Source organism: Lissotriton vulgaris, unplaced genomic scaffold (assembly GCF_964263255.1).
Source record: "Lissotriton vulgaris unplaced genomic scaffold, aLisVul1.2 SCAFFOLD_1323, whole genome shotgun sequence".
Classification (NCBI taxonomy): Eukaryota; Metazoa; Chordata; class Amphibia; order Caudata; family Salamandridae; genus Lissotriton; species Lissotriton vulgaris.
The window spans coordinates 186,286-209,672 of record NW_028253179.1 but is presented as its reverse complement, the minus strand read 5'-3'; the positions used below and the strand labels follow the sequence as shown (position 1 = coordinate 209,672).

Sequence of the window (23,387 nt, the reverse complement as noted above, 5' to 3'; positions counted from 1 at the left end):
AAGCCATCATTCCACCCGTCCATCTATTCTCCAATTCGTGTACCCTTCAATTATAACTTTCTTCTTTTCTTCCTTTTTTCTCTTTCATATTTACTTTCCTTCCACCCTTCCTTACTCCTCCCATTCTTTTTTACCTCCATCTACTCATCTTTTTTCAACTGTGCTTTTTCACTCTTACCTTTTTATGTCATGCTTACTTTCTCAATTTGTCCCCCGCTCTTTGTTTTTCCCTATTCTCACCTTTTGTCTTTTTAAATTTCCTTCACTGTGCAGCAGCTCAAAGGTCTCTGTCTTGATTTTCCCTAACAATGACAATAATGTGGATTTCGTCTTCCCACACATAATAAATTAACATTCTAGTGGGACGCAATTCACCAGCCCATCAAGTGGAGGATTCCCTATGCCACTGTTCCCTAATTTTGACATTGTGTTGAAAGGCTAACCTAAGACCGGAGGATTCGTTCCTTCGATGACACGTCCGCGACAGCACATGGATTGGGACTTAAGCGCCATATCACCTGACTGAAGAGGGTTCTCCAGCAGTTGGTGTAGCAGGTACAGTAGCACCAGGACCAAAGCTCTGGGCACCCCACTAAACACCTAAGATTCCTGAATTTTACAACTAAACAGATCGTCACAAGTGCAGTTACCTTATAGGGTTCTTATTTCAATGGTGCTGTGGCACCAGGGCACCAGAGCCAAAAACTGTCATAACTCCTCTAAACACAAAATATTGCCAAATTTTACTACTAAACAGGCAGTCACAAATGCAGTTACTAGGGGCATGATTTGAATGGCGCAGCAGGTGCAGTGGCACCGGGCCCAAGGGTTGTCAGAACTCCTCTAAACACATAATATTGCTATTACGTCAATTAATTCTATTATTTCCGTCTTTCATTTCATTTTTCAAAATGTTGCTATTACTTACGTGCACTATACCACCAGTAACAGCACAATATATTGCCTTTTTTTACGTAAACAAGTCATAACACTTTAACAGACTTTCTGTAACTTATAATGAACAACTACTCAGCAAGCTGAATGTCTCCCGCAAAATCATGGAATTAACCTTGAAAAATATGGAAATGTAAAAAAAACTAGCAACAAACTAAAACAAGCACTGGCAAATACATTAGGTTTCGCCTATGTGATTAATAATAAGCTGTTTTTTTGTTGTAAGCTGTAGCTTTACAACAACAAAAAAACAGCTTCTTATTATTCGCATAGGCGAAACCTACTACAGCTTACTACAAAAAGCAGCTTATTAGTAATCACATAGGCGAAACCTAATGCATTTGCCAGTGCTTGTTGTAGTTTGCCAGTTTTTTTACATTTCCATTTTTTTCAAGGTAAACTCCATGATTTTGCAGGAGACATTCAGCCAAATGAAAACCCCATCACCAGAATATCTGTGATTAGAACACATATTTCAGAGATCTCTAGACAGGGAATTACATGAGGGCCAAGATGCACAGATGGTAGGCTCACAATTAATCAAGGGCATAATCGAAAGTGTCAGCTAAGCTGCATGAATAACTAACTGTGTTGGACTCGTAATTCAATGCTTTGGCTAGCAGCAAAGAGGCTAGCGCTGCTTAAGATGCAGCTATTTTGAAATGTAAGTGCGATTCTGTTGAAGTACTTACTCGCTGAAATTGGGGAACTCGGTATTCTGGGAAGCGCACAGAACGGAAATGCCAACAGTGGGGGGGGAGGGGGGATGTTGGAGCGGGGGGGGTGGGGAGGGGGTGTTGAGGGGAGGTAGGCGCGGGGAGATTACGTGATTTGCCCAGAATCACAGGCTGTTCAGCCGACGCCGAGACTCGAAACTGTTTCCCCAGCTCCAAAGTCTCCAGAATGTTATATTTGATGAACTACCCGTATACACGGTTTATCTGTTAATTTCCATTCCAAACAATTGTATGTAATTTTCTAAACGTTTGTTATGGTGTGGCGCTCCGAATGAATAAGAGGCAATTATTGCCTGGAGGCTCGAACACGCTTTCATGGACTGTCTCGGGGAGCGAGAGAGCCGAGGGAAATAGAAGTGGAGTGGGCGGGTGTGATGGAGAGAACGGGGCCAGGACGCTGACAGAGCAGGGATTGCTGGGAAGTACTCCGAGGAAGCCAGTGGAATGAGAGATCTTAGAGATAACTCTTTAGAGATAAGTCTTTTTACAATTTCGTCTTCTCTCTCCGTCATCCAGTGTGGAATGTCAGGCCTTATGACTCTCCGCGCTGAAGTACCGGAGCGCACTCGCCATCTGTCATCAGTGCCGGTCCTTGGCCTTCTGAGGCCCCGGGCGAAAGGGAAGATGTGAGGCCCCTCCAAGTGACATCACAGAAATTAGGGCTAAAAATATTGCTTCATGTCACCTTCCGTGGCTATATGCTATATTTCATGTCACATTCCCTGGCTATTATGGCACCTTCCGGCTATGCGATATTCATATAATTAGTGCTAAAAATAGTGCTTCATGTCACCTTAATGAGTTCTAATTGCATCGATGTTTGCTTTGTAAAGCAAACCATTATAGTATCAGTTGATTCTAGTCCTCCTTGGATTGTTGGAGCTGACGGCCCTTGACTCTCAATGATGAATAATGTAAAATTGCCTTCCTCCATTTTGAGCTAATGGACAAAAATCAGATACTTTTGTAGAACAGTGGAGTAAAGTGTAGCAGTGCATATGTTGGCAGGTCATTCCTTTGTAGAATTTGTCTTGTCTCACTATACAGAAGATTTGTACTCTTTAGTCTAATGCCAACTTTCTCATGCCTTAGACATTACAAATGATTTAGCTGGTTTTTAGGCCTTAGACTAGGCATTTGCCGATTTTCAGTAAACATGAGAAATTAGAATGCAAAGCTCCCAAAGGGTTGATAAAGCCAGCAGACTATATTGTACGATTTTGATTTAGGAACTAGCTAACATCAAAGGAGGAAAGGCCCGGTGCCCCATAAATTCACAGCCCGTCAGAGCTTCTCGATGCATGCCGGAGATTTACACATTGTTCTTCTCAGCATCGATCTTTAGACATTTTAACTTAAGTGTATAATAATATATAATACGATGGATTGAACTGAATCAGGTCTCTTACCTTAACGTAGACTCAACACATGGACTCAACGAGGAGGAGGACGGGGCCCCGCGACTACGACGTCCGACTCCTGCCTGCAGCCCTGCCCTGCCCACGGAGCCCGCCGCCCGATCCGAGTTAGTAAGTGACTGACTGCCAGTGCCAGGTCACGTATGGCATGTGCGCAGGCTGAGTGCGTCACACTTAGCGGGGGCTGGCTATAAAATCATGTCCAGGGCCGTCATTGGTAGCTATTTCGCGCGCTACCAGATTGACGGCCCTGGGACCCACTGTCACCTGCATGAGGAAGATTCAAGGCTGGCTACGCCGCCGTCACGTCACCACCAGGGCACGCACAACCACCACCACCAACAAAGCTAGGTGGTGGGGGGTGCGTGCAGGCGTCTTTGCGTGCGTGCGCAGACAGTGTTGTTCCCTGTATTGTGCAGGAGGTGCAGCAGGCTCTGCTCAAAGATGGGACGCAGAGAGTCTAGGTGAAGTAAGAGAGAAGAGGGGGTCCAGGAGGCAGTGATGCCTAATGAATAATGGCTGAATGAATACAGAGCTCTTAGAAGTCTCCTCTTGCACTATCTTTGCAGCAAGCAGACACCCTTGAATATCACAGAAATGCCGATTGTAGGCACACCCGGGTCCCAGGGCCCATCCATCAGACCTTTCCATTGCCCGCCAGGGACATGCTGCCCCGGTGACAAGATGTCCACCTTTCTGAAGGTCACAAGGGCTGGGCAGGAGATACGAGGCTCCCCACGCTGCAGTAGATCATCGCTGACAGCCTGGCGCGGCATCGGCTATCAGAGGGACTCATCGCTGGCTTATTGATGATCATGAGAGCTATCAATTGGCCATCAGAGGCGGTAACAGATGTCCCCAATGTCAAGTCAGAGGCGAGGCAAGGACGGTCTGGAAGTAAGTGAGCGATGTGTTCAGTCAGGCACTTCGACCTCGGGGCCACGTGCAACAGAGTGTGGAGAACGAGGCCTGGTAACTGCAAAATAAACACACTCGATATTATTGGACGGAAGAATGCATTCATGTAGAAATAAATCTGAACCTTTGATACCAGAGCTGAAGCAGCTGGCCCTCTCTACCTTCAGCTCCAGCCATCATTCATAAAGACTGGACTAGCCTTTCCTAGGGGCCTCACATTCTATGCCCCTATCTTTAATACCAGAGCTGGACACGCCTCCTAGCACCTCGGATCACTGTTCTCCGGTCCCACTGCCTTCATAACCAGAACATTGACTTCTCCCAGGCCTCCTTCCCTGCCTTAGTTAGATACTGCCTGCGGCCCGGCCCCTGCGTGAGTGCTGTGCTCACTGCGCAGCGCTTTTTCCCATCATCATTTATTTATTCCCGCAACTGCGGGGCCGGATGCGGGGCCCCCCTGAGTGCGAGGCCCTGGGCAGCTGCCCATACCGCCCATGGCTAGGACCGGCCCTGTCTGTCATTTGATAGCAGATTACATGATGGCAAAGTTGCACGTGCAAAAATCAAACATTTAATGAAGATTTTAATTTAAACTGTCAACAAAGCTGCTTGAAAAACTGGTGGCTACATAATTCATTGTTTTGGTTGCCAGAAAATTGGTACTCACTGACTGCTCGGAAGTAAATCTGATTGTAAAATAAATTGTATCAAGGAGGTATTTATCTACTACGGCAGAGGATGCTGCTCCCGACTCTGGAACCGGGGAACCAAGTTCGAGTCCCCGAGTCGCCTCAACATCCTGTGATTCTGGGCAAATCACTTAATCTTCCCAGGCCTAAAAAAACAATGAATGTGATTGTGTAATGTAAATGGTGCTCATGTAAATTGCTCCAATACATTCGGGTTCACTTAACGCCATTTAAAAATGCAAAAAAAAAACACCTTCTTATGTGCCGGTTCCTGTATCTTTCGAATTGTATATGCATTGGCCAGCTGCCATAATACAAGGGACGATTCAGTCATCTGCCCCCAGGGAATCTAATAAATATGTTGCAAACCTTGATCAATAAGAGTAAATATGTTCTCATCTAAGGGCTGTGGTGCTCTAAAATGCAGCTTTGTCCATGTAATCGGACCACCTTCAATTAGGTCAAGAAGATGTGTCCGAGGTTTCAAATGTTTCCTTCCCAGGTAAGAATTCCAGTTGCCCAACTGAACATAACATCTGGAACCAGTTGTGAAACAAAGCTTTTGGAGATTGAACTATAATGAGTAGCCGAAAAAGCAGAAGCATGGGTCTGCTAATAAAAAAAATAGCATTTGAAAAATATTAGACATTAATCACTACTTTTGAAATGCAGCAACAGCTATTTTTCTGATTCCCCAGTACAGTCCATTATGTATCTTAAAACATATGTCCTTCAACTAGGTTAAATAAAAGTTTAAATAAAAGTGACTTGTAATCAGTTGGCTTGATTTTCCACCAGAGGGTGTTAAAACTTCAAGGGCTAGAACGATAGTGCTCAGCAGATACTCAGACTGAAGAGAAATAGTCACATCATGTCCCCTTTTTTGGGCACCACACTGCAGTGGTAGCCGATAGACAAAAGGGCACAATTCAATTCTGCATGTAAAGTTCTCAAGACCATACATGACCCGCTTTCAAGTCTAACTGGCCTCCAGATGTGAAAGGACAGAGCTTCCATCCAACCAGAATCAATCTTTTGGTGGCAGATCTGCACATGTGAAGGGTACTACACTCTAGATTTTTTTTTCTGCTCCTCTAAGCTTGTTAGAACTTTTTTTTAAGTTTTGAAGAGAGCCAATGGCGCATTATCCTTAATTTCCAGGAAGTGAGCTAATTGATCAATTAGGGGAAAACCTTCAAGAGAGCAGCTTTGAAGATGTACAATAACGTTGATAAAACAGCTTCCTGATGCAGTACAAATGGAAGAACAGCAAGCTACAAAAAGGCCAAAAAAGTAAATAGGGGCCTCCTCAACTCTCAGTATACATTCCTATGCATAGAAGATACCACAATGTTAACACAAGTCTTCAAGCTGTCTGCTGCTGTTCGCAATTGCTGTTTGCGTGCTCGGGGGGAAATATCTTGCGAACACGCATTTTGAGAACGCGAACAAGCAAAAAATTTTGCGAAGTCGCAGAACGCATAATTTTGGGCAATTTCACGTTCTCCGCAGAACGCGAAATTGCCCAAATTCCGCAAACGGAACGGAATTTGCCGCCCAGGCCTAAAATGTGTACTTTTCACTGTTGCAAGAGCAACGTCAACGAAAATGAGGTAAGAAATAAGTGGAAGAGATGGATCTCATTGTCAATGCCTCCTAAACAATACTTAAATGTTAACACATTGTACAGAAGAACCGTGTTTTAGTCCCCTATTTCTAGATTTCTGAGTCTATTCCCCTAAAATGTCAAATATGAGTATAATTTTACATCAGATGTCTGCTTTTTTTCTCCAAAAATTTCTATCATTTTGTTTGGGAAATATTTCTGCCATGATTATTCATACATGAAAAGTCGATCATACTTTGGCTTCAAACAATGTAAGCAGTGCCCTGCTGGTACTTTATGTGGTTGATAGTCCGGCACAGTGAGGCATTTATCTGTGTACGTTTAGAAGATGTAACACACAACAAGAAGCTACCCTGGCTAGGTGTCTGATTCTTACAAGAGGGAGAGGCACAGTATGCCTATGTGCTATTGGGCATCTAAAAAAAATGTAAGGACTGTCCTCACACACCACCAGGAGTCATGCTTCATCATCGGCAGTCCTCGCTCTCTAAAAACCGCGCTTGATAGAGAGCCGGCCTTCACATGGAGACAGGGAGGCACTTCTACAACTAAGTGGGGGCCCTTACTAAGAAAGTGAGTGAGTGAAATGAAAAATGGATGCAGAAACTACAAGAACACTTTAATTGCGTAGAGTCTGCTCAATATTAAAAATAACGGAGGGGACTAGGGGGATTCGTGCCTCATCCCCATCAGTGTCGCCAACATGTTTCTGCCATCGCAGCCAGGAGGGTCCATGGCATTCATCAGGGTGTGAAATAATTGGCTCCTATCTAGTCTCTAAGAGACTAAGATGAATCCACTAAAGTAGGTTGACCTTTGTCAAACTCTACTGTGAGTTTTCGACAACCTGTAAAGATAACAGTAAATCACAGTGTCAGTGAGAACTGAACTAACACTGGAACGAAGGAAATAAGACTGTAAACCAGCAAATGATACATTGAAATGCATGTGGTAGTGAACATAAGTGTCACTGCAATTGTGGTGCTCATAAATAACAAAAATTGTGAGACCAGCTCACAATCTTACCCTGGAATAGGGATAGGTATATCCCAGGGGAACGGAGGATTTGAGGGACCCCTGTAGTTACTCTTTGAAGACCGGTTTGGGAGAGATCAAATAATATTACAAATAAAAGTTTTAAAAAAATGTGAATTGTTGAGGACTATATCACAGCCATTCATACATACTGGTTAGGGAAAAAGACTTTGGACTTTTAAGATCACGCATCAACACAACTCCTTATTGCCTCAAGGTGCGTCCCTTGCGATGCTCCTACGTTCTGTCCTCAATGCTTCCCCACTGGTAACTGAATGGAGCAGGGAGCATGGTTTAAATAGGCGCCCACTCGAATGAGAAATCAGCTGCAGCTGTGTTAAATGCTTTGTGATGCTGTAAACGGTCGACGGGCTTCCGCTGTCGCGAGACCTGCCTGACCGGCGTGTCACAGGAGAGACGCTGGTTTGTCAATCACTGCTTGTGCAGGTATGAGGTATCGGGTGGATGCGATCATGCACATTCACCCATGCGAGGCCGTCTGTTGTGGTCTTGGTCCCACGCATGCGCAATGCAAAACGGGGAACCAGGCACTGTGTGCGTCTGCGTGGTGTATGAGAAGCCTTCCCCCCAATCAAAGAATGCTTTACTAAAAATGCGAGGTGCACAATTTGAGGTCAGAAATAAAGGACATTGCCAGATGTAGTGTCCCTTATGCTAATAAACTGTGCAGGGAGCGCATATATGAGGCCCTGGAGCGGAATGCGCCTGCGCTGTGTGGAAGGAGTGTAATTGCTCTCTCCTATGTCTAAAATTGTAATCGCTAGACAGAACGAATTATGGACATTTGCAGAAGCGAGGTTATGGCTGCTACAGGTGTACATGAAAAGACAGCAAAAAAAAGGGATGTGGCGGGCTGCAATACAATAATGCAGCGAGTGGGCAGGTCACAGCTGATGGTAAAAGTTAAAGTACAGTTTCATAATTTGCAGGTTGCCAATGAAACGCAGTTTAGCGCACCGAGAAGTAGGCATTGTGTTTTGGGTATATGCGAGCACGCTATTGCGCTATCACCGGGCACTCAGAATCCCACGCGGATTACGCATTTCACTAAAACCGTCTCTTTGCAAAAATTCCAAGACCTTCCTGGAGAAATGGAATGGAATATTGAATAAATGCAGTCTCGACCTGATATTACTAATAGTTGAAGAACTAGCTGGCATTCTGAAGGAATTGGAGTCGGAAATGAAAGAGATTGATAATGAAATCAAGAATCTACTGACATCGGAGGAACTTGCAACCATGCTAGATGAAACTAAAATCATACTCGATAAGTATCAGAAAGAAATACATGAACGCAAAGTTAGGAAGTTCCGTCGTGATACGCTTGATTACAAGCTTGATGAGGTCTATTCGTGGGCTGATGTCTACGCCCAAAGACGCCGCAACCGACCATTTAACCCCCAAACGGATACTTCCTCATCTGATACCGACTCGACTACTCGTCCAGCAAGAAGACCCCCAAACATCAGAAATGCACCTGATAAACAACAGGCCAGTACCAGCACCAACGCTAGTGCTCCCAGCACTAGTGAAGAACAAACAACATCTAGTTCTTCTTCTTTTTTAGAGATCAGCCCAGACCCTCCAGAAGACCCAGGCGGAGCAAGATCAAAAGAACGAGACATAAGTCCACCGGCCACAAGGAGTACAGTTGCCAAAAAAGATCAGAAACCAAAGAAAGCAGTCTCGTAATCAACATCTCTAAAACTCAAATATCTAACCATCAAATGAACCTCTTAGAAAAAGGAACGTCATTCATTCCCACGACATCAACTAACCTCCTGGAACTTGAGGTTAGCACCTTCAAGTTCACCCGGAAACTGAGACTAAGACACTTTTTCGATAATGTATTACCTCCACCTACCACTGAGAAAACAGATGAACTCAAAGGTCTACGACCTCCAAGTACTTATCAGGCACCTACCAGTCATAAATGTATCGATTTGTTTGAAACACTGGTTCGCAAAGATTCAGCAAACATCAACTTCAAGGCACCTAGAAAAACTCACAATCTAACCAACAAAGATCGGGACACGTTGAAGTCCCTAGCCAATAATCCGAGCATAAAACTCACCAAAGCAGACAAAGGCGGGGCCCTTGTTATACTTGATAGTGAAATGTACACGAACAAACTTTTGGAACACATCCAAGATACCGATACCTATATGGCCCTGGATTGTAACCCTACCAATGAGTATCACAATCAACTCAAAGAAATTGTAAATAAAGCATACCAATCAGGAATCATAGAAGAACGCACCAAAAGGTATCTGCTAGTGGAATATCCCAAAAGTCCAACGATCCACATGTGTCCAAAAATTCATAAAAATCTCATGGACCCCCCATTCAGACCGATAGTGTCCACCAAACGATCGATCCATGAAACCACTGGTAAATTTTTGGACAAATACCTACAACCTCTAGTTACTCAATCATTGAGTCACATCAAATACACTACAGAGTTCCTCACAAAACTATCCTGCATCCAAACCTCCTGCAATGAACCTCTAGTGTTCTGCACAGCTGATGTGAGTTCACTGTACACATCAATACCCCATGCGGGGGGCATCGAAGCAATAGAACAGACCCTACTCAAAAGCAACATTCATCCTGACATGCAAACGTTCCTGATGGAATTAATGATATTTACCCTATATCACAGCTACTTTAAAGTCGACAATCAGTGGATTTTGCAACTCTCTGGAATGGCTATGGGAAACTGTGCTGCCCCGTCCTACGCCAATACCTACATGGAGAATTTTGAAACGAAATACCTGTACACTAACCCAAGTTTTCTAAAACACACGAAACTATACTTACGGTACATTGATGACCTATTTTTCCTATGGGCAGACACCAAAGAATTTCTCCACAATCTCCTGATGGAAACTAACATCAAAGATCCGCGGATCAAACTCACGTGGCAAATCAGTGAAACTGACATCGCCTTTTTAGATGTCCACATTAAGAATACCACTGACGGAATAGTCACGGACCTTCACAGAAAGAGCGCAGACCGAAACAATGCTCTCCACTTTACCAGCTTCCACCAAGGCTCCCTGAAAAAACATCTCCCGTACTCTCAAATGCTGCGCGTCAAGCGCATCGTATCTGATGAGACAATGGTCCACAAACGGATGATGGAAATGTCAGACAGATTCCGGGCACGTGGCTACCCAGAGACTGTCCTGCAAGACGCACAATCCCGTGTCACCAACATATCCAGACAGGACTGCCTGGCTAAGACTCACAAAAACACAGAGCAACGCATGGTTCTTGTGTCTAAATTTTCCACTGCGAGTGCAGCGTACAAAAAGATCATCTGGAAGCACTGGCCAATACTGCAAAATGAACCCGACTTTCAAGGCATCTTCAATGAGCCACCAATATTTGCTCACACCAGGAGCCGAAACATTAAAGAAATATTGGCTAAGCCCACTGAGTCAACCAAACGACACCGCAGCACTCAACCCTGTTTGAACTGTGGCCACTGCAACAGTGTAATTAGGGGCAATGAAATACAACACCCCATGAAAGGACACAATATCAAACTCCATGTAGACGCCACCTGCGATTCTACCAACTTGATTTACGCCCTTAAATGCCCATGTGGCAAACTATATATAGGGAAGACCGAGCGTAAAATCAAAACCCGACTTAATGAACACAAGTCTAACATTAGACTTAAAACTGAAAAATCCAGCATCGCCTTTCACTTTATGGAAGCACGCCATACCATTCCCCAATTAAAATTTATGGTCCTAGAGATCGTGCCCAAGAGAGAAGGCATAGACAATACCAAACTGTTACTCAAGAGAGAACTTGAATGGATTTACCTCCTGCAAACTCTTAAGCCCCATGGGCTCAATGATCGTACAGAATTTAGCTGCTACCTGTAACATCACCTATATTGTACTATTTAGCTGCCTCACCTTCCTCCTTATTTCAGTTTCACTCACACGTTTTTACCTCTGTTTACCTTTGTTTATCTGTTTATCTGTCTGTGAACGTAGTATTCACCCAACACTATACGGTTTCCCTGTAGTTTTGACCACTTCAATATGGCCCCCGCTACATTCGGGCGCTAGTCCGTCATCTCTGTCCATGTAATTATTAAGCAGGTTGTCTCACACGCGTTTGAGACAGCGAATGGATGACTGACTGAGAACGTCTCAGGACGCCACGCGTAACTTTGAAGTAAGACTTTGAGAAACTAATGTTTAAATATTTATATTTTGTTTGTTTCACCGACGGTAACATTCCTATCACACACCCCACCCTGCACCGTAGCTCCGCGCACTTATCTCATTAGCCCACACACCATAGCACTTTAATAGACCCCCCCGACCTTCTTAACAGTGATACATACCCTCACTGTCGCTCCTCTCTGCTTCCTCCTCAGCTCTCCGTGACCAAGGGCACCTAAGCCCGAAATGCATTGGAGGTCAATGTTCAAATGTTAACGGGTTATAACATTTGTCGTCTTCTGATATGCTGTTTAATATCGGAGTCAATTATCCTTAAATGGACCACATGTATATAACAATGGAAATGAAATAAACAAAGATTCATAACCGTAAACAGAAGCACTTTTGCGTGATCCATATTGGTGTGCCTCACCAGGGGATGTATTTGTGGGGCTCCGCATACACAACCACATTGGGTATATGTTACCCATGTTTGCATGACTGATGGTAAATTCAGGCCTCTATATCCCATCCATGAGGAGGGAACTTTCCATCTATTTGGCTTGTGGGTGTTTAGCCTACATGGAGCCATGGGATGTTGTCATTTAAGCCCTGGACGCATGACTTAAGGCAGTACACCCATGTTGTTCAAAAATGTGTTCCTTCAGTTGTATGTTTGGGATACCAGAGTGCATCTTCTCCAGGACTACCCATTCCAGGTCTTTATCACAGTGTCCCTCCTCCAAAAAATGGCATGTCAGTTTTGTGCTGCTCCTCTTATATCTGATTGTGCTCCGGTGCCCATTGATTTTTATTTTTATCTTTCGCAGTGTCATGCCCTCGTAGAAGAGGTTGCAGGGGCATTTGATAAGGAATACCCCATTTTCACTATTGCAGTTTGTTAAGTTCCTTCGGACCTATGGTCTATCTGTGTGTATGTCAACTTCCTTGGTGTGAGGGGTATATTGACAGGCTATGCAGTTTCCGCAGGGCTAGTGGCCAACCGGTTTGTGGTGGTCCCATAAGGTATGCTGGATCTGTGGACTTTGTGGCAGTCTCTTGGCATGGACTAATTTATCTCGGATGCTTGAATTTCTTTTAAACGAGAACATCGATGTGGGCCACTGTTTTCCTGCACCATCAAGTATGCGCCTGTGCTTACGAATGATGATCTGGACCTTGTTTGAAATCGGGGTATATGTGGTGACGCATAATACCTTGTCATTTTCTTGTTTCTCATGGTGTTCCAACAGCGGCTCTTATTTGTTATTGCAGGCTCTTTTTTCCGCCCTCGTAACCATTTTTCTTCGGTAGTGGCATTGGATTCGTTTGTTTTTCAGGGTTTGGGCTTGGTTGTCATATGTTTCAAGTGATGAACAGTTTCTCCTAATGCATAGGAACTGCCCCACCGGGAGATTTTCTCTCAGTGCTCTCGGATGGAATCTCTCATACATGAGAAGGGTATTTTTATCAGTTGGTTTGTTATGAACTTTCGTTCTCAATCCTTCCTCATATAGAATGATCACCTGATCCAGAAATACAGCTTCGTTTTTGTTAATGCTGTGTGTAAATTTGAGGTCCTCGTCCCTTGTATTTACCCACTTGCTAAATTCAATTGCTTGTTTTTGGTTTCCATGCCAGACGATGAGGAAGTCATCAATGTACCTGCGCCATAATTTTAGTTGTTGCTTGAACGGGTTTTCTTCGCAGTATATGTGGTCTTTCTCAAACTGATGTAGATAGAGGCACATCATGCTGGGAGCAAAAGTGCTTCCCATAGTCGTGCCCCTGATCTCGTGGTAGATCGTATCATTATATTCAAAAAGTTTTCTGTGAGAGACATATGGCTTGGTAGTTTGGTCTGCCCTGTTCCCATGATGCACTGGGTCAGGGACTAATTTGCATATAGCCAGGTTCTGAGCTGGGATGGTGCAGTGAGCTAAAAAACGGTGTTGGATCAATCCCTGATCTCTTGACTGGGTGAGAGTATTCTGCTTAATTCAGAAACTCTGTCCATCACCACCCCCTTTTGCTTAATTGTTTTGTCCACCATAAGCGTGGAAGGGTATACTCAGACGTGAGTCCCTTGCTCATTGCACCATCAGGATTCAAGCAAGCCGGGCCGAAGACGGCTGTAATGCCAGAAACCGGTCCCCGGAAGCTTGTTTCCGTCCAGTGAAAGAATTGGCTTGGTAGTTTGGTCTGCCCTGTTCCCATGATGCACTGGGCCAGGGACAGACTCATTTGCATATAGTTCTGAGCTGGGATGGTGCAGTGAGCTAAGAAACGGTGTTGGATCAAGCCCTGATCTCTTGACTGGGTGAGAGTATTCTGCTTAATTCAGAAACTCTGTCCATCACCACCCCCTTTTGCTTAACTTTTAGAAAGCTGGCATTTTCTAGTGTCAGCCCTTTGGTGTCAGCAGCCTGTAGACCTGTACACATGACTAAGTGTAGCTGTTAGTTGGTCATTCTATATTGCTCCCAGACTGTGAGACAAAAATGGATTGGTGTTGACAGGATGGAATATTTCTGACCTGATGAGGGGGAGGCGCTGTCACCTACCACACGTACACACCACAAAGGCTCTGCCTGAGCCCACTCACAAAGGGTTTGACATTAGTCTGTTTTGACACCATACAAGCGGGCCAGTGCAGGGAGGCAGGAAATCCAAACACCTCTTGGAGTGAAAACCTTCAGAACCTTCTCCTACTTCAAAGTGGACCCCAGGTATACATATTAGACTCTCAGACCAAACACTTCAGTACATCGCTGGACCACTGGAAGACTCAAAAGAACTTCTGTGCCGCTCTGCAAGAAGGATTGCTACTTTGATGCCCTACTGCCTGAGTGATGGACTGGACCTACATCTTGAACCCTGGACCACCAGAGTGAAGCTAAAAGCTAGTTGGATGGCCTCCTGATCAGAGCCTTAGGGATACCTGCACCTGGACTCTGTCTGCTATGAGTCCTACCCCCCCAAGTGGTGCTAACCCAGTCCAGGACCCTTGGAAGTGAGCCTGAAGGTGCTCTGCCAGCCCAGCTAGGGTCCTCTGGTCAGAACAGATGCAGCATGATGCATCTCCTTGCAGCCCTGTTTCGGATCCATCACAACGCATCTTCGACCCAGGATCGTGCAACATACCACAAACCAGGTTTCAATGTACTTTTGCTCAGTGCACCTGACTTTATCCCTGCAACTGGCTTACCTTCCATCATGGTCAGCCTGAACTTATGACTTTGTCCCAGTCTGGTGAGACCAGATTAACCAAAGTTGGCGCTTTGTGCTTTTAGGCACTATTTTCACTTAAATCTTTAAAGCTGCATATCAGCGGTTCTACTGATTGGGTGTTTGTTGTTTTGGTCTCAAATAATTTATAACATTTTAATCTATTGTTCTAAATTGGTCTGGGATTTTTCTTGTGTTGTGTTGTCACTTTATTTCAGTTTGAATTGCTACATAAATACTTTACACATTGCATCTACGTTAAGCCTAACTGCTTTGTGCCAAGCTGCCAGAGGGTTAAGCATAAGTTAATTTGGGGTTTGCTTGTGACTTAACCCTGACATAAATTGTGGCTGTTGCTTGAGTGGGCCATTATCTCCTCAAGCAGTAACTCAATTTCCAACAGTCTCACTCTTCACATTTATCACCAGTGAGAAGCAGTGGCATCTCCAGAGTGGGCAAGGTGGGGCCTGTGCCACAGAGCTGTTTGATCCCCAGTCCCCACCACTGAAGCAGTTGGTTGGAACAGAAAAACACAGGCACCACACCTTGCCACCGAAATTATTGTAGCCAATCACTTTTCACTTCAAAAAAGCAATTATTTTTGTAAATACGAGTTTACATTTTTACTTAAACTGTTGAAATCTGCCTTTTTATGTGTGCAGCTATCTATATACATAAAATATATGTGGCCGTTTATTTGAGTCCTTGCCTGGTGGTTTCCCCATTAGACGCTCTGCTCCGCCATCCTGGCCCATCTCCTCTGTGGTTTACTTCCTCATAGGGCCAGCTGTCATGTTTTAACTTAAGCTGAATTTCTGGGAGTCATCTCCCTGGAGGTATGTGATCCTGTACTGGGGTGGGCCGGCCTGCCATCTTCCTGAATGGCCCCACACCTCTTCCAAATGGTCCTCTCTCTGTAATACTTGCATCCTGGGGGATTCTCACTTCTCAAACACGTTTGTACAGTTTTCACACTGCCAGCTGGGGCTGGATGCAATTCCTGTATTATTCTGGGTGCCTGGAGCCCCCTGTTCCACAAGTTAACCTGAGCTCCTCTAAATCCTGGGGCACAATTGTGGCTGGCGCACCCATGGGGTCCCACAGTCGCAGGCCCACATGCCTGCTTGTCTCCATGCTAGCCGGAGTATAAACTGTTGAGTGAACTCACGGTGTAACCATTTGTTTTTTGTTCTAAGTCAAAATTCATTTTCCATTGTGTGTGCTTATAAAAAATGTGCATGCTGACATGCTACTGCCCTGCATTCCCCTCAACATCCCCGGGTGGACAGGGTGGTTCCCTCCCTTGCACCTGGAGACTGCACTTTGATACTTAAGAGAGGCTTTTGATGCAAGCCATGCAGAATGTGGTAGTGTAGAATGTGGTATAGGTCACTCTGTTTACATTAGTGACCCAGGTTCTATTGCCCACCCACCATTGTGTTGAAGGGGACTGATGAAGGGTGAAGGGAGACTGCACTGATTGTTTTTAAAGTGCTCCTTTTTCATGACGAGTTCTGAATCTATGTCACACAGGAGTGTTGTCTTGGTTGTTATGGGGAGAGCTCTTGAACTAGCTTACAAGCCTCAGTGTAATATTCATCTGTAATCAAATAGGCCAACCATATATTCTGCAAGTAGACCTGTATGAATCATACACAAGGAAAAACAATGTTCCCTATGTAGGCAGTACTTGAAACTTTTCAACCAATATTGTGTTACTGTGTAGACACTTCGGTAAATGGCAGTAAGGCTAGATACTGCACTGAGCTCTGTTACAAAGATGGAAAGCATTTTCAGACTTATTCCACAAATAAAACATTTTGCCATGAAGCTGAAGACAGTTCAGTGCTTACTCTCGAGCTGTTGTGTTTTTAAGTAGGTATAACACGTACATTACATGCCTTGATATGTATAGTCTACTTCATAGTTGTGGCTTTGACGTTGATTAAATGCTATTGAGGAAGAGTAAAAAAGCACTATACTTGCCTAGCAACTTCAAAATAGCATTATGAACCTATGTGCTGAATTGTGTTTTGGCATTTTGTTTTAGAGAATATATTTATTTTGCCGTTAAAACTCTCACGTTTCTCAATACAAAAATTTCACAAATGATATTGCAGAATGTCTTCAGCAAACAAAAGACCTAATAAAGAAACTGCTGCAACTCCGCACTAAACAAACAGAGAAGCTGCGTCGAGCCCAGAAAGGAGAACAAGTGACCTTCCTAACAAGTGTCCAGCAAACAGCAGAACCACTTGAATTTCTTAAGGTATTTTTCCTTCGACATTTACCTCCTTCCGGATCGCGTTGATTGACTAATAAATGTGTAAGAAAATGCCTCAGTTGTATCTTCACCTTTACTCCAACTTAAAGGAGTGCTGTTTTGCTACTGTTTTATTTGAAAAACAATAAGGTCACTAAATAGCAAACTCGTTTATGCAAATATTCACGTATTTTCAAGTGTAACATGCGTAAACCTGCATGTTGATTTTTCAAAAGAACCATTTCTGCTAAGCCCTGCCTTACTGTTGCTGTAGGCGATCGCCAGACACGCCCCCTCGATTTCTCTGTAGTTAAATTTTGGTACACTGTGATCCTTCACACACTGGAATCCCCAGAGAGTTTCTTTTGACAGAACCTCCGCAGAGTTCTGGTATGGGGGATCTTTGGTTTTAGAACGAGCAAGTTCTTAGCTTATTTGCAGCCTGATTCATCAAGCATAATTGCGCTCGCAAAGGGCCAGATTCTGAGAATCTGGCCCTTTGCAAGTGCAATTTTTGCATTTGGGATTCATCATCCCAAATGCAAAAGTCGCTATTTAAGAACTCGCAAATTTGCGAGGAATAGCATTTAAGGAATCTCTATTAGAGATTCCTTAAATGCTATTCTTGAAACATTTAAAAATTGCGAATTCGCAATTTTGGGCCACTATTTGCCGCGAGGTCAAACCTCGTGGTAAATAGCGAAAACTTAGAAAAATGCTTTTAAAAGCATTTTTCTAAGTTGCATGTTACACACACACATGTCCTTTGGACATGTGTGTGTGTAACATCTGTGTAATTTAACATTTCAGGGGTGTTACAGGGTGTCCTTTGGACACCCCTGCACCCTTGAAATCGCAATCTCATTTGCGATTAGCTAATTGCTAATCGCAAATAAGTAATGACTCCCCATGCATTCCTATGGGCCTTTAGGCCCATAGGAGTGAATGGGGAGTTATTCCTTATTTGCGATTAGCAATTAGCTAATCGCAAATAAGGAATCAGTAGCACTCGCAAAAAATATTGCGAATCATACATGAATCCCGTTTTGCGAGTCTGGAATAGCGATTCCTTATTTATCGCTATTTCAGACTCGCAAAACTACTCAATGATGAATCTGGCCGCTAATCTTTTGTTTCGACTGGACTCTACAGTTGCGTAATCATGCATTTGGCTGTCTGCTTCTTGGACATTTTTAATGTATGTACTGACAATGTCCACTTTCTTGTACATCTCATAGTGATTTTTCCAAAATGTCTCTAAGTCTGAGCTAAAGACAGCTTTAACTCATGTAATCATAAAATGGATAACTAAGGAATACATGCCCGTACCATATAAAGAGGGTCTTTGGGTCAGCAGTCTTCAGCCCTTGGTCTATTCGAGCATCACTCACAGCATACAGCAAGGACTAGTGGGTTAGCCCACTTGAACCATTGGCTATATTGCACTTTGAGACCTGATCACATGTGCACATCCAAAAATAGTGCACTTCGGTACTAGAGCTAGCGAGCCCAGTGTTACAGTAGTTCATTTTAATTTTTTTAAGTATATGCGAGCCACCTGAAGGTGTTTTTTTTAATTTGTATTTTTTAATTTCTATTGCATATGTTTGTAGAATACTGCAATGAAAAATGCAGGTTTGTTTAGGACGAACCTATAGACCTTACTCAGCTTGTTGTTTTTGTCGTTTTGTTGTTTTATGCAAGTGTTCTTTTAGGCACTGGATACAAATAAATAGCTTTTCACTGAAGTTTAAGTATGGGTACTTTGTACCAATGTTTTAAAAGTCTGGTACAGTTTTGGATTTCATCCTCTATCAATCAATCAATCAGGGTTTTTGTAAAGCGCGACAAATCACCTGTTAGGGTCTCAAAGTGTTAGGAGAGTGCAGGGGATGTAGTTCAGTCGAAGAGCCAGGTCTTGAGGTCCTTCCTAAATTGAGGCAGTGACGCTGATTGCCTGAGATGCAGAGGCAGGGTGTTCCAGGTCATAGTGGTGAGGTAGGAGAAGGATCTTCCTCCAAGGGAGGTCTTGCGGATCTGTGAGTCAATGGCCAGTGCCAGTTGGGCGGAGATGTCTGGTGGATGTGTAGACTGAGAGGCGGTTGTTTAGGTATGCAGGTCCGGTGTTGTGGAGGGCTTTGTAGGCTTGTGTGAGGAACTTGAAGGTGATTCTTTTGTTTGTCAGGAGCCAGTGAATATCTCTCAGGTGACTGGAGATGGGGCTTGTGGAGTGGTATGTTCAGGATTAGTCTGGCGGAGGCGTTCTGGGTGCACCGCAGTTTCTTCTGGAAAGATAATTCCTAAACATTTCCTGCTATGCTGTAATCAACTTCACTTCTCTGTGGAATGTTCCTTTGGCCCAAATCTATTTTCTGGTTGGCCCGTAAGCTATTGGCTTTCATTGAAATGTTTGACTGTGAAGCTTCTGTGCTTCCTTTTTCAAAAGGATTTTTGATGTCAGGTCATTGAATATGTCCTCCAAGCAATTCTCCTGTGCAAGAATGTTTGTTTCCCCTTCCCCTTTGCAAATGGGTTACCACCAGTTTGAACCTGGTGGTAAAGTATTACTGTTTTTTGCAACTGGAATTCAGTCACAAATTAGTAATACATACCATACTGATTCGGTATTTGAAAGGGAACCTCCAAACATGCCCTTTTCGACTACTGAATCACAATAGCAAAATGCAATTTGGTAACAAGTTGCCATATTGAATTTTGGCTTTTGTAAATTGGTAAAAGCCTTTCTCCGGTCGCAAACGGTCTGATGGGTCGTTTGTGACCGGAAACATGCTTTGTATATCTAGCCTTTAGTGTGTTGTAGGAATTGCAGTTGCAAAATTGTTTGGTATTGTTAAAAAAGGAGGATGTAAGAGGGATACTAAATGGAGCACCATACACCCACAAGCAATGCATATAAGAGCCCCTATTAGGCATACATTACCACATGTCCTTGCTACGGTTGTGTAATACTCAGTTTACTCTTTGTGATTAGGGGTGCTTGGAATCTACATGTCCAGAAACCTGAGGCTTTTTTTATGGTTGAATGATTACTGCTGCTGTGCTGTGTTTAAACAAAATGAAGGCACTCATAGAAAATTAGGAAACATTTCATGGTAATTACCAAAGGGAACACTGATGTGTAAATGTTAAGTGTCCTGGGTTTCTCATCAATGGTGTGCTCCTGAAAGAAAGTTCAGGGTATTGCAGCAAAACCTACATTTAGGTTATATATTGTGATTGGTCAGCTCGTCACTAACAGTCAAGGGTCTGGTCTATTTAATGTAAGTTTTGAAGTGGTCATACCTACTCATTTGTGCTTGAATCTTATCCTAATTGTGTGTTGAGTCACTAACCCCTTCAGCTGTCTCTATATTCGGTGTATATAAGGAGTGCTGAAACCATCATGCTAAAGTCATAAAAATGTGCCCATGGTGGTCTATGGTACTGGTTATTCACATGCCACCCGGCACATGATTAAAACCCTCGGCATCTTCAGACCTGCATATTATTTTGCTGGTGTTTCCAAACCAGAAAACAATGTCAGAATGTCTGCCTTAATAGTGTAGACGGTTTGAGTTACATAGTCTGCTGTCCATAGGTCCGTCACTTCAGGGAGTCCACCATCAGAGCCAGAGGAGACACTTAAGACAGAAACATGATGTTTTATCTGACTCTAAATAGAGAAGGCAAACAAAGTGTTTGGCGGACCCCTCCACCAAACTCGAAATTATGGGCCTCATTAGGATGGCGGTGAATCCGCAATCTCCGGGCCGGCGGAATCCACCGCCGGCCCGGAGGATGCAGATTCACCGCTGCGGCCACAGAAAACATCCACCGCCAGATTAGGATGGCAGTGGGATTGCGGTGAGACCAGCCGGGGATGGCAGGTCCGTCCGCCGCTGATCTGCGGGGTGTTGAGGGCTATTTGTTGGCGGTGTCTGCAAGACACCGTCAGCCAAATTAAGATGTGCATTGTAACATGCTTGTGCTCTTTGGTGTTTGGGGGCCCGTTGCGGGCCCCCAGGGTGTCGGGGGTTAGGGGGTGCACATGGGGGTACCTATAGTACCCCCCCAGCATTTACATGCACAAAGCGGCAGGCACCGCGCAGTGCCTGTCGCTTTGTGCATGTAAATGTAAAACATGCATTTTCAACCTTGTGGCGGGTGCTGCTTCCAGCAGCACCCGCCGCAAGGTTAAAGATACAGGATGTGACTGCCAGGCTGGCGGTCACATCCTAATTGCACCGGAGTGACCGCGCTGCCCCTGCGGACGGTCCCTCCACCTCGGGGGTGGCGGACGGACGCAGGTCCGTCCGCCATCCTAATAGGCCCCATAGTCCTTGGTCCATGAGTCCTAAGTTCCTTATCATCCAAAATGGTTAAAGTTGCATGATTCTAGTACTTGTGATATGAGAATATCCTCTTCTTCCTAATTACTATTTTTGACTAGAAAAGCACATGATCCTTTGTCTTCAGTGAATCATAAATTTAACTTGACAGCGCAGCAGGGCATTCCTGTCCATTTTGTTAGAGTGGTTCAAATGAATAAAACCTGTATGGAATTTTCAGCTTAGGAAACATTGAAGAATTTTATAAGACAGTAAAATCAATTCCTAAATCCTAATCTTCAGACATTGTAAGCCAGTGATAGAAGCAAAACAAAAACCTTTGTGCCAGAAAGTACAGGGTTTATTATGGACATAAAGGCAAGTGTTGTCCAGTCTCTGTCTTTTTAGAAATGATTTTAGTGTGTTTCCTGTATTATTGTAGCTTTACTCCAATTGCTGGCTGATGCAAATTCCATAAAATATGGATAGGGCAGTATGGGACTGTTTTAAATATTGTAGGTATGTTTCTGTCAATGACCGAATTCTAGTAGCAAAACAGTAATACTTTATCACTAGTTTAAAACTGGTGATAACCCATTCGCAATATCACTGATTAGCACTGGTTGTTTTCTTTCTTAATTGACACGGATTGTGATTTCCTGAGAAACCTGAGCAGTGTAGTCTCTGTTATATTACTGAATATAAGAATATTGCACATATTGCTTGCTTAAAAGTCACGGTTGTGCCGTTTATACTTAACCATCCATTCACCTTTTTGCACTCTTTCATACTTCCTGTGTTGGAAATCACTCTCACCCAAAGAGCAGCTGTCTACTTTTAGCAACATTCTGAAATCCTGTCCATCTCAAAAGGCATCCATTGAGTCTTCTGTTTCTTGTCTGAGTGTACTGTACTTAAAGCACTTAAAAAAACTTGTTACACACGATGGCCCTGATTCACAAAGAGCCCCAGAGGCTCTGCAGTTGTGGTGCGATCTCCGCACTGCAGTTTCCCATTGCGGAGATCCTGCCACATCTACAGAGACACACCCCTCCCCCCCTAAAGCCGTAGAGCCTCCGTCCTGAGGTCAAAGTCTCTTTGTGAACCAGGGTCTATGTATTTGTTATAAAAGCATAAATGGTCTTCCAACAATGCCACCAGTGATGTCAATGGTGAAATGATATGTGATGGCATCAGTGATTTTACTAATGCCATAGGTATTCAACCAAGGGCAAAGGTATGCTTCATTGCTCTCCATAGCTAATGGTTTTTGGTATTTTTAGGCTTCGGATCATAACCATTACATTTCTGATTTTCATGGTTTATGAAAATATATTGTTTTTAAAAATACATATTGTTTTGTCATATGAGTAACATATGAGGTTTGACATCTTTGTAAAGTAAATGTCTTTGATTTTGTTATGATATACTTTATTACTTGCTCAATGTATGTAAAGGACATTTCCTGTGTGTAAGAAATTGTGTTCTTGGTTCAGGGGGCTGGATACCCCACTCAGAAGGTAACAACAATGCTTGTTATGGTGAATAAATTAACCTATGCTTAACCCTCTGGTAGCTTGTCTCAAAACAGTCAGGCTGAACTTTAGAGGCAAAGCATATGCAGCCACAAACAGCAATAAAGTAAAAACACAACACAAGATATTATCCCGAACCAGTTTAGAAAAATAGAGTACATTTTAATAAATAAAATGATACCAGAACGACAAAGTCCAATCATCAGATCCAGAGAAATGCATTTTTATATTTTTAAGTAGATATAGTGTGTAAAAGCACAAAGTGCCACTCGCGGTCGTCTGCTGGACTGGGGGAAAATAACAAGTACAGGTTGACCACAATGGAGCTCAAGCTGGATACAGGGACCAGGTTAGTTCCATTAAAAAAGTTACAGTCCTAAAATCCAGCACAGCGAATTCCATTTGTGGTAGAGGAGGCCCCAAGGAGCAGGAAGAATGTCACTGATG

General features: G+C 43.7%; 1 protein-coding gene across 1 annotated transcript in view; it reads left to right on the top strand.

Moving 5' to 3' along the window:
- Positions 1-23,387, top strand: part of LOC147661127 (evC complex member EVC-like) — a 354,890-nt gene that overhangs the window by 227,487 nt on the left and 104,016 nt on the right. Inside the window, exon 10 of the mRNA XM_086951302.1 lies at positions 16,935-17,083. Within this exon, the coding sequence (XP_086807428.1) occupies positions 16,935-17,083 (149 nt within the window). The remainder of the gene's footprint in view (positions 1-16,934; positions 17,084-23,387) is intronic.